We start from the raw sequence: 11,868 nt of genomic DNA, 5'->3' as shown, positions 1-11,868 counted from the left end.
AAAAGGAACAAACTCACACAGAATTCACAGCACTTCACTTCAAGTAGACATTTTTATTTAAAACTAAAATAAATGTTTATGTGGGCTGAGTGCAAAAGAACACAATGCATCACTTAGGCTTAGTTGCAAAGCATTGTATTTGCATAAGGCTTACAGTTAAAAGTTCCTTGGCGATCAGTTGAAAAAAAAAAAACACATTCGTAAATCAGTCATGTTCATAAAACCGTCAAAGCGAAAAAGTTACAAGGTAAGTCTGTGTGGCTTCACATTTAAAACCTCCTCTCAAATTCACATCATAAGCACGAACTGATCACTGATCCAGTTCCTAACCACGTCAGTTTAGTCCCATATGAAACTGCTCAGCATACTGTATCATACCATATCAAAACATATCATACCGTATCGTACTGTATCATACCATATCAAAACATATCATACTGTATCAAAACATATGTTTCCATACCAAAATAAAATAAAACATATCAGCAATGAATGCTTATTAATAATATTGTTTAACAGAACATACTGTACATACATATGTCATGCCTTCCAAACAATGGCTAAAATTCTTTCAATAACTGTGTTTAGACACAAATGTTGTGTGTGTGTGTGTGTGTGTATTAGTTACATGCAAGGTATGTCACATTAATGGAAAAATATAATTACATCACACATCAACATCATACCATACCAAAGTCCCACAGCCTATAGATCTCATCTGTACTACACATGAAATATTAGAAAAAAAAAGATTCACACAACCCCACAAACCATATTTCCACAGATTTCCATAAAAATGCTGAAAACATACATTCACAACTCTCTGGACAAATAAAAATCCAATCCTTTTACAGGAACTGAGACATACAGTGCTGCCAAGCAATAAGTCAACCAATGAGGAGCTCTCTGCTTTCACAGTGAATGTGTCTGATTGGTCCAGATTGTCAGTATTATAAAATTAGTAAGAAAAAAGCCAAACAACGGAAACTCTGTCTAATCCACTTCTGGACTGAAGACAGTTCATAAAACAAGAAACCATCTTGACTGACCCCTAAATTCACATTTAAATGTATGGTAAACTGGTCAGTCAGAAACTATGATATGGTGCTGATTTGCATCACCTTATGCTAGAGCTAAAATGTTAGCTCTGTCTGCTTTGAGCTATAACTCAGCCTTTTCTCTTAAAGAGAAACAGACAGGGATTTGAAGCGTTTGTAATCTGGTCCTCAAGCTGCAGCAACAACACTGGAGAGTTTTCCAAAACTTCTGCTGTTATTAGAGCAGATGAACATGTCTGAGATGAGTGTAACCTACGTATATTTCCCTGTTGTGTGCTCTCAGTGGAAACGTGACGATTAGACAGACTGACTGATTTTGATAAACGAGAGCCAATACAGAGCTGAGTGTGACAATATCTTTCTCAGTATCCAATGCTAGGGCCCTCGTTTAAAGACCTGAGAATACATATACTGGCACTTTTCAGAAGGCCTGTAAATGAGTAATATACACTATATTACATGTGTAAGTTTAGTGAGGAACGATAATCTAAACACGTTTCATTAACGAAATATCCCAACAGCACATCAAAGAAATCTAGAGTCAAAAATCCATGCCCCTAAACCTTTAATCCCTCTTTTAGATATGTGTTGTTCTAATCACTTTTCTTCTTTCTCCTAATAATGTGTCTTTTATCTACAGTGCAGAATAATGTGCATGTCACCAAGGTAAGCGTTACACTCAGACCAGTGGTGAGTAATCATTAGTCTTGTCACTCTGTTACAGAGGTGAATATGTAAACTTTAACCTAACACACTGGGAATTATACAAGCCCAATAAAGTCATTATTATGATAAGCGTACTGGTTTAAGTCCTTAAACACCTTAGCGACACCTGAGGGTGCATTTCATGGACATTTAAATGTTGAAAAATGTTTGAAAAAGTTTTGGCCTCGTATGAGTTTTATTTACTTTGTCTTACAGAGTAAAATCGTCTATGCTAAATTAACTTCTAAAGAATTAAACAGGGCACGTTTTTTACTCTTAAAGTCTTTTAAAGTCTTAATCTGGATCCATGTTAACTCTGCAGGAGTGAAGGGTGTAGCACTGTTGTTCTCACTGTGTAGAGTCAAATAACATTATGTCTCATTCAACAACTATATGTTTTGCAGTGGCCAAACTGTGACCTTTCACCTTTGCTGAGCTGTTTGTTGTGAATACAGGAAGAAGTCTGTGCACAGGGAGGAAGCTGTCTAATTCCGTTTCTAATTCTAATTCAGTTTCTAACCTGTTTCCTCTCTCCTCTCCACATCAGAAAATACGAAATAACATAGAACCTTGTGTCCCCAAATATTTTTTTTCTTTAAATCTTAAGTGCTTTAGGTCGCTTAACAAGATATTGCTACATTAATGAAGACCAGCTGAGGAGATAAAAATCAAATTAAGAGGTACTGGAGAGGAGCGTTTGTTTGATTCGTCTGCAGTGCAGAAAACTGTGCAGGTCACCAAGGTAAACACTACATTCAGACCAGACCAGAAGTGAATACAGAAACTTTAACCTAACAAACCAGGAATTTATACCAACCTAATAAAGTCATAAACATACAATTATGATAAACATACTGGCTTAAGTCCTTAAACAAGGGCCCCAAAGACCTTAGTGACACCTGAGAATCAAGATCATTCACATTAAGTACTGATAATAATTCATAATTGGCTAAGATCTTCAGAGCGTTTATCTGATTGGGTGAGTTGTGGTGGATGCCCGGTTTCTCTTGGTGCCGATTGGACAAGTTCAGTGGCAGCCAAGACAAGGTTTATCCAGGTCTGAGAGGCACATCTGAAAGTCAGACCTATAGGGAGGGAAGAGTTCATGACAACTGAAACATACACTCTCTTTCTCATTCTTTCCATCTTACTCTGTCATTCTCAACGACACCTCTGTCTCTCTCAACGATACCTCTGTGTCTCTCCTCCTGCATAAACACCCCCCTACACTCACTGCAATTTGCAATTATCCTGAACAAGTACACACACACACACACACACACACACACAGACACACACACACACACACTTTTTTTGGCACTTTTCAGAAGGCCTGTAAACGAGTAATATACACTATATTACATGTGTAAGACAGGCTTAGTAAGGAACGATAATCTAAACATGTTTCATTAATGAAATCTATCAACAGCACATCAGTGTAATCTAGAGTCAAAAATCTATGCTCCCAAACCTTTATCCCCTCTTTTAGATATACCCTCACCCCTCTCTACACTGAACAAGTACACACACACACACACACACACATTCTTTTTACTCACAATGGCATTTCTTTGCAGCTGAATTCCACATTTGGTGGCAGGTCATTCTTCAGTGTCACTAAAGATGCATCATTGCAGTTCGTCCTGCAAATTAAAACAAAAGTAAGAGGACATTAGAATGGAGTTGTTTTGGAGTTGTTCATATTTATACGAACAAATATATATGACAAAATATGTTTGCTGAGTTTCCTTCTTTCTCAATATTTCTTCCAAACCCCAGCATTTAAACCCTAACATTAGGTCCATTAGGTCTGATCTCTTGGCAACTGAGGTAACCAATGGTAACAGAGAGTTAAGATCTGCTCCCCACACAAAGTCCTGTCTCCACCAGTGCCAAAGAACTGAGCAGCGCAACTGTCTTCCAAGAAAGACATTCTTCTACAGCCAACACCGACTCGACACCACAGCAAACTGAATGCTCCACAAGAGTGGAGATCTTTCATTCAGATCGAACGTGAAAGGTCTATTGTGTTCTGAAGAATTCTGTTGTATTCCAACCGAATGTTCCGGAACACAACAGACCTTTTATATAACCTGAATTCCAAGTTTCCTCTCCACTCCTCTGAACCACCATATGACAGCGTGAGAGAGCAGATAAACAAACAATTTGTTTGTTTGACTGATAAGCTAAAAACATTCTGCACTGAAAGACAAGCATGCATGCAACCATGCACACAGACACACACAACTGCATAAAGAGAGAGAAGGATGTAGAAAGAGAAAGAGAAGATTCCTCATTTCTGTGAAGAAAATACTTACTTGTCTGTCACATCGGTAACCAAATAAGCTGCCATGCTGTCCAGTATACTGTGGTTTAAGTTCTGCACCTCAACACTACTGAAAATACTAATGTGAAACGAGAAAATGTTAAAAGTACAGTGAGGATAGTAAAACAATGATTATCTCCTATAAGAATGACCAGTTATAACAAAGACATGGGTAGAAAGGTGCCCAGTTTTTTACCTGTTTTGGTTGTATGGGGGGTTAACAGATGCACTCAGAAGAACAGACGCGTGGCCACATGTAGACGCTGCAAGCTGCACAGAAGAGTGAATGAAATTCAACTGAATTATATAACAAAAGACTTCAAACCTTAGAGAGCAGGTTCAGAACAGGCAGATAAACCAACGCAACGAGGGGTAGACACCAAACAAAGCCAGACAAAGAAACAGGGAGAAGCAAGAAGTATTTATTTATTTATATAATACTACACCAGGCTGAGGGCAGTGCAGTGGGTAGCGCTGTCGCTTCACAGCAAGAAGGTTCTGGGTTCAATTCCCAGCTGGGGTCTTTTGTGTGTGGAGTTCTCCCTGTCTTTGTGTGGGTTTCCTCCCACAGTCCAAGGACTTGCAGGTTAGGAGACACCAAATTGCTCCTAGGTGTGAATGTGTTGACTGTGATGGACTGGTGACCTGTCCAGGGTGTTTCCCTGCCTTTTGAGCGCTGGGATACACTTCGTGACCCTTATTAGGATAATTGGCTTTGAAGATGAGTGAGTAAACAAGGCTGAACCAACTAAAGATAGGTGGGGTTAATGATTAAACTAACAAGACCAAACCAAGAAACCATGAAGTAACACAAGGCTCAACCAAAACTGACCAATAGAGGGGGAAATGAGAGGAACATGTTGTGACGTATTTTCATTGTTGTAGTCACTGGTCAAATTAAAAGTCATCATAACCTGGAGGTGTTTTCCGCAAAGCAGGATTTCTCTGTTAACATCAAGGCTCAAGGGTCAAAGCCATCCAACAGGACAACAGCTAAGGAACAGTCTTATTGAACACTCTTGACCCTCGACCCAAATCGTGTGACCTAGTGAGAAATCGTGTTCTGGGAGTCAGATAAAATCTGTAAACACAAACATGGAAGCTGTGAAATACAGAGTAAAGTCTATGATGGAATGACTCAGCCCCAAAGCCCTTACTGATATATTCATTACACTTCATCTGACAAAGAATTGCCCTAGACGTATGTAGACGGGACGGTCCATATTTTGGTAGGAGATAAATTTAGGAAATGGAGATAAATTCTCTGAGAATCATTGTAGACATGAGAGAAGAGAAGATCTCCAGGTACCCAGCAGTTCAGCAATAACACAGTGAGTCTGAACAAGGGTGTGTGCTTCTCAACCACTTTCACTGTGTGTATCAGAGCAGACTGAAGTATAGTAGGGGTTGAATGGGGGGGGGGGTACTTGGAGTTTTGTCAGTTGCATTAGATGTATAATGTTAGAGACTGATCATGTTGTTGATGCCATGAAATGCTCACTGTTGCAATTTGTTTGGCTGAACAGTGAAATGTCATGTGTTTTGTTTTTTTTTTGTTCTCTGTAATCCTGTCCTGATCCCACTCTGTGGATGTTTTATAACATTAATGTCATTTATTGCCTGTTCACTGTCAAGGTTTTGCTGTGAACAACAGACTCAATGCTACGTTATGTTAGCCAGCCGGCTACTGCAGTGCTGGGCACAAGTCCATTGAAACCCCATTAAGGTGTTATATGGAGGTATTTTGGTGCCAGAGGTTGAGGGCTGTCAGTAGAGCCAGCAGGACGTCGTTCGCGGACCCCAAACATTCAGAAACCATCCACACGCAAAGCTCAGACAGGAAATGCTTATGAATTCAACCCCAAAGAATCCTTGAGGGATTCCACCCATAACAACAGCTGTCTTTGCTCCCATTCAAGTAAACAGGAATGAAGTGGAGATATGGGCCAAGTATAAAATATAAATCAAGTCGTGGCTTCACACCAGACCATCACTACACTGTCGTACTGGCCCCTGAACAGAGCAGCTGTAGGGTGGGGCATGTTGTATAACCATATATATTAATTTTGAATAGGAAATTAGCATTTTTAGGTTTTAGGAAGCTCTACGATGACTTGAAAAGCTCTTCAGTGTGTTTTCAGTTCTGTGTTTTTTTTTAATTTATGTGGTCCCTTGTGCTTAGTTTCTTGGTCTTTGTTTCCTTTTTCTCCCTCTCTCTTCATTAGAAAATCTGTGAAGAGCCTTGACTTTAACACATACAGCAGAGCTCTGGACAGAACGCGTTCCAGATAAAGGAACAGGGCCAAAGCTCCCTGAAGCTGCTCAATTCCAAACAGATGACATTTATTTTCTCCAATCACATGTTTAACAGACAAATTAACAGAGTCTCAGGAAATGTAGCCACACATGTACTAATCTAAATAAATAAATACATAAACAAACACTGGATGTTTGGACTCTCCATTTTTCTCATAAATTCCAGATCAGTCCCATAACTCTAATTCAGATTAAGTGAGACGTCTAAGGCAGTCTGCCCGTTTATTTCTTTTGTCTTTGTTTTTTTGTTTGTTTGTTTGTTTGTTTGTCCTCTCGTTTAATTTTATCATGTCAATATGTGTCAACGCGTATCCTCTCTTTCCGCTGGAATAACATATTGTTGTCACACCCTTGATTCCTCCTTTCTCCTGTCAGAACTGTCAGTGCTCACATTCTCGGGATTGCAAATCCCAGTTGTATTCTGGATTACTAATCCCTGTTGTATTCTGGATTACTAATCCCTGTTGTATTCTGGATTACTAATCAGCATTGTGTTCTGGATCATTAATCAATATTGTGTTACGCTCATCACCTGATTATCATGCACACCTGTTTCATTCAGTTACCCCACTTCTCCCTGTGTATATATACTCCTTGGATTCATACAGTTCCCTGTGAAGTCTCTTAAATACTAGAGTGTACTGAGCCATATTATTCTGATTCAGTGTGTATTTCTTGCATACCAACCTGGCCTAGTCTGCTCTTTATGGTTAATGGATTGCCTTCATATGCCTGTTTCTGTGCTCAACCCTTTGCTTGGTTCTCTATGTGGGTTTAGATTTTTGAGGTGCTCAATCTTAGGATATGTGAAATGTTTAGAGTTCTTTGTGAAGTGAATTTTTTTTTTTTTAAATTTCTTTCTATGTTTGGCCTCTGCAGTGTGGCACTTTCTCTCACAGGCGTTTGTACTAAACAGTGGCAGATAAGTGTCTGGTCTGACTCATTCTTTCTCCACTCATCTCTGGCGTCTAAATTATTCTAAAAAGTCTCTTCTCTTTCAACACAATGTAATTGTTCAACTTGCCTGCATAGGTTTGTGTAAGACAGTGCAGTGAGTTCTTTAAATCAGCAGTGGGAATGCTGCAGTCGTTGTAACAGACCACAGCAGTTTTCACTAATGACACCCTCAGTAACAGGAATAACTTATAATAATAATAATAAATTATTATCGACTGAACACACAGAAAAGTGAAGCGTCATTCGAAGGGGACACATAATGTGGACCCAGATCCATGAATCTCTATCTACAGATTCTTAAAGTAACACAAAATAACTGACATATACAAAGTGTATGACAGAACTAACCAAAACTACCTTAACACACTTCCAGTGTAGGCAAAGGAGAGCGCTAAGAGTTGTTGCCATGGCGACCAAAACAAAGCTCTATTGATGCACGACTGGCAGTCAGGGACTGTCCTCTGTCCTGTATAGTCAGTGAATGCAGGACACCACAGTGACTGGGCTTCCACTTCAGCCAACAAGATCTCAGAGACGCTGCTAAACATGCTCTGATGTTTAAAGTCTGTAGGCTTACAGATTTCTTTGTTGTTTTAGTAGTATTAGAGCTTAAATGATATTTTTTACCAGTGTTGCTGGCTCTGAGGCTGACTCAGTCCAGCACAAGGGTATGATAGGAAACAAACACTTACGTTGGCAGAGGCCCGAACCCAGAAGGAACGGACTGGATTCTTCTCACAGTCAGTCCACCCAGGACAGTTGGAGCTGAACGTTTCTGAGGAGGGTAAAAAGCGTTAGCAAGCTTACAAACTGACACACACACATGCACACACACACACACACACACACACACACACAGAAAGAGAGAGAGAGAGAGAGAGAGAGAGAGAGAGGGTGGGGGGCAGAGAGATTTCTGCTAAACAGATGCCATTTTTTTCTCTATGCATTGAGATATACAACAACACTACTGATACTCTCATACATTTAATTCTTTTTACATGGGATGCCCCCCCCCCTTTTATTTTTAATACCTGACCCCATTATGACTCTGACCTGCCTGTTTGACCAGACACTTTCAATTTTAGGTTTTTGTGTTTCTCATCAATAATTCTCATTTTCAACAATGACTTAAATTTCAATCAAAACTTCATAGATTTGCCATGTCATTAACGGGTGTGGATGTCTTAACACTGAATTCACAAATTTAAACATCAAAGAGACTTACAAGAAACTCACCCGCACCCTGACATCACTATTCATGTCTGAATATATATATAACCTACTCTGAGTACAGTGTGTTCTGAATGCAGTGTATGTATGGTGTAGAGTGGAGAGAAGAACTGAAGAAACAGTACCTTTGCTGTCTGGTTTGCTGCACCATGTGAGGTCATCCAGCATGTATCCAAGCAGTGTATCCTCCAGAGTCATCTTGCACTTCCTCTTCTCTGTGAAGGCATGTGCCAGGTCCTTAGACTTGCTCCAGAACAATGTCTGTCCAAACAGAGTAACAACACACAAGGACTTTAAGGCAAAAAAACTCACACGTGTGATAAAGAGATAAGTCTTTTCCCTCTCCGCCTCTGGTAAAGAGTCAGTTGTTTTTGTTTGTTTGTTTGTTTGTTTAACAGGGTATAGTGAGTTGTTTGGAACAGGTGTGTAAACTGCATGGCTACAGTAGTCCTCTACATTTACACAAATCATGTCCATTCGTATCAACACTGACAAATATTACCAAGTGAATGTAAAGAACTGTCATTTGAAGCACTAATGATGAATGACTGGTAAAAAAAAAAATTCACAAAAACTCATGTGTGAGATAGATAGATAGATACATAGATAGATAGATGGGGACACAGAAAGAGAGAAATATACACAAAGTGAAAGTCTTACCTTGTTGCACTGAATTTCTTGCTTGACTGCGCGTATGAGAGTGTCATAGTTCTCCACTGGAACATCACATGAATTCCTCCCCACATAAGCTTGCTCAAACGCGGTCCAAATCTTCTGACAGTCATTCCCACTGCAGTCAACCACCGAGAACGTGTCATTAAGCAAGTCATCCAAAGCGTCCAACACATCAGTAATACTGCTGTCATCATCAGCCTGCTCCTTATACAGTAATCAGTGTTTATAAAGCAGTCCTACTGCTACTGAGATCCGCCGGAGAGCACCTGTCCATACTACGCGTAATAACCAGCAATCACAAATTCCCAAAGCGATGTTTTTATGACTTCTTAAGGATTAACGCTAAGAAGGGTTCTTGTTCCTCTTTTTAACGTTTTCTACGATTAGGCTTTTTTTGTAAAATTGCTTTTTAGTTAAACGTTACAATGACCCTCCGGACATGTCAGCCAAAATCAATCTTAACAGTGTGCACCTTACACAGCCACCATAGGGCTGCACGAGTGATCAAGAAAGAGGATTTTCAAGAAATCAGTTGTATTTCAGACATATGACAATGCAGCAAGAAATGTCTTTATCCATTTCTTTCTCATTTGCTTCATATAACAGTTAAACAAATGTCCATATGATAGAAAACTATTAAATTAAACAGACATTCAGAAATCGGTAAAAATCCTTACAGCTAAAATGTCATCTCCCATACGCGTTACTTCTGTCTTACCTCGACACTTCAGGGTGCAATTTTTTGTATGTTTCACATCTCTGTAAAATTTCCGATTTGACACCTTTCGGTGATAATGCCAGTCCTAGGCTTACCCCGACAACCAGGACACAGATAAGAACCACACCGAGAACTATGTAAAGACAACGATTTCTTCGCGTGTTGCCCGAGACACTTTCGTACTGATCATCAGACATTGTTGCTGTGCGCTCTGCTTTGCTTAGATGAAATGACTGCGACCAATGAAGAATCTATCAGGGGCTCACCCGTGAGAGTGAAAAGTGTAGGGAGGACGCTCGTTAATAAGTGGAGGACGAGAAACCAGGAAGTTTATGAGGCAATCTGTTTGTAGACTGCTCTGTACTGGCGGACTAAAGGTTGTCGTAGCGGTACACAAGGCATCTCAAGGTCATGTGAACTGTATTTTGCTTCGTTCTATTTTTGACCTCGCGTAATATGGTGTAAACCGAGAGACCCCCGGTTAGTCGCACACGGTTTATTATAGACCGTACTTCTATCACGTGAAAGTTTACCTCATTACATTTTTCAAATGTGATGGCCAGTGTAGTTCAGTTTATTTTTTTAAACGGCATTTACATTAATCCGCGGTTGTAAATTATGTAATGTACAAACAGGCTGATATTGGATACTAGCTTGGAAAAATCACACATATTTACATAGATAGAGGCCAATTCCATTTGCATGCAGGCTGTTCCAGCGACGTTTTGTGTACATAAAGTGTACATATAGTTCTCTGTTCAGCGTAGAGCGAGAAAGTGATAAACCGTTCATATCAGACATTTGGCTGGATCACAGAAACGACTGTCTGGACCGCAATAATGTTTAACCTTGACTAAATACTAACTAATTAATATATTTTTGGATGTGTGGATTTTTTCCTCCCGCTGTATACTACTCTGCTCACTTAACTGTAATGACAAGGGAGGAGTTCTAGTCCTTGAATCTAAGTGATAACGTGTTGCTATGCTGAAGAGAACAAACAGGATCATCAGTTGGTCAAATGAGTCCCAGCCCTGATATTAATGCAACATTTTCTGGTCAATGATTCATAGAGTGATCGGAACGATGTCAGCAGCAGGGCTAGTTGGAGTGATTACATTCTACCTGTCATAAACACAGAGTGATGCTGGCCATCTTTTACACTGACCGATTAATGCTATAAGGAGACCCAACCTAAAGCCTGCTGATTCCACATGATCAGAATATCATTCTCAATGTGATTCATCATCATCATCATCATCATCATCATCATCATCATCATCATCATCATATCTGAAATCATAAGAACAGTATGGTCTGTCATTTACCACACAAAAGCTAAACAAACAAGCAAACAAACAAACAAGCACACACACACACACACACACACGTGCGCGCGCACACACACACACGCACACACAAAGAAACACATTGTGAACATTTGATGTGACAGGATCAGAGTGTGCGGTCCATTGCTCGCTCTGGGCTGGGACACTGAGGGGATGTGATTGGTTGAGCTCCCTAAGGAGAGTGTGCCGCCCTGGGTCACGGAAACCTCTGTCTGCCGAGTCGTTGTCCTCGGTGCTCAGTCACTTTTGTAGTCACTGGGACAGTGAGGAGAATAGCACTCCACTCTAAGCACATTACATAGGCTAACAATACTGCACAACCACACTGCTCACACTGGTCAGAGGAGGCTATTGACAACCTGACTCACTCCAGTAAACCCACAGCTTTAAGTTATTGGATACTACAATTACAGAGACAAAAGGGGGGGTGGGGGGGTGGGGGTGGGAGATAGAGTGGTCTGAATATTTTGAGCCTGCTGGTGCTCGGCCCCTGGAGAAGTTGGGTAAATGGTTACGGATAAGTTTAAAATCTCG

At 40.2% G+C, this 11,868-nt stretch overlaps 1 protein-coding gene across 1 annotated transcript; it reads right to left on the bottom strand.

The window, feature by feature from the left end:
- Positions 1–2,567: 2,567 nt before the first annotated feature.
- Positions 2,568–10,197, bottom strand: LOC115807883 (ADP-ribosyl cyclase/cyclic ADP-ribose hydrolase 1). The gene is made up of 8 exons (XM_030769070.1): positions 9,986–10,197; positions 9,253–9,382; positions 8,718–8,853; positions 8,055–8,137; positions 4,286–4,359; positions 4,082–4,168; positions 3,323–3,406; positions 2,568–2,848 (listed from the first exon to the last, which is right to left on the bottom strand). The coding sequence occupies exons 1-8, from the start codon at positions 10,180–10,182 to the stop codon at positions 2,791–2,793; spliced, it is 849 nt and encodes a 282-aa protein (XP_030624930.1). The 5' UTR covers positions 10,183–10,197; the 3' UTR covers positions 2,568–2,790.
- Between the last annotated feature and the right edge of the window lie 1,671 nt (positions 10,198–11,868).

Source organism: Chanos chanos, chromosome 3 (assembly GCF_902362185.1).
Source record: "Chanos chanos chromosome 3, fChaCha1.1, whole genome shotgun sequence".
Taxonomy (NCBI): Eukaryota; Metazoa; Chordata; class Actinopteri; order Gonorynchiformes; family Chanidae; genus Chanos; species Chanos chanos.
This window is presented reverse-complemented; position numbering and strand designations above follow the sequence as displayed.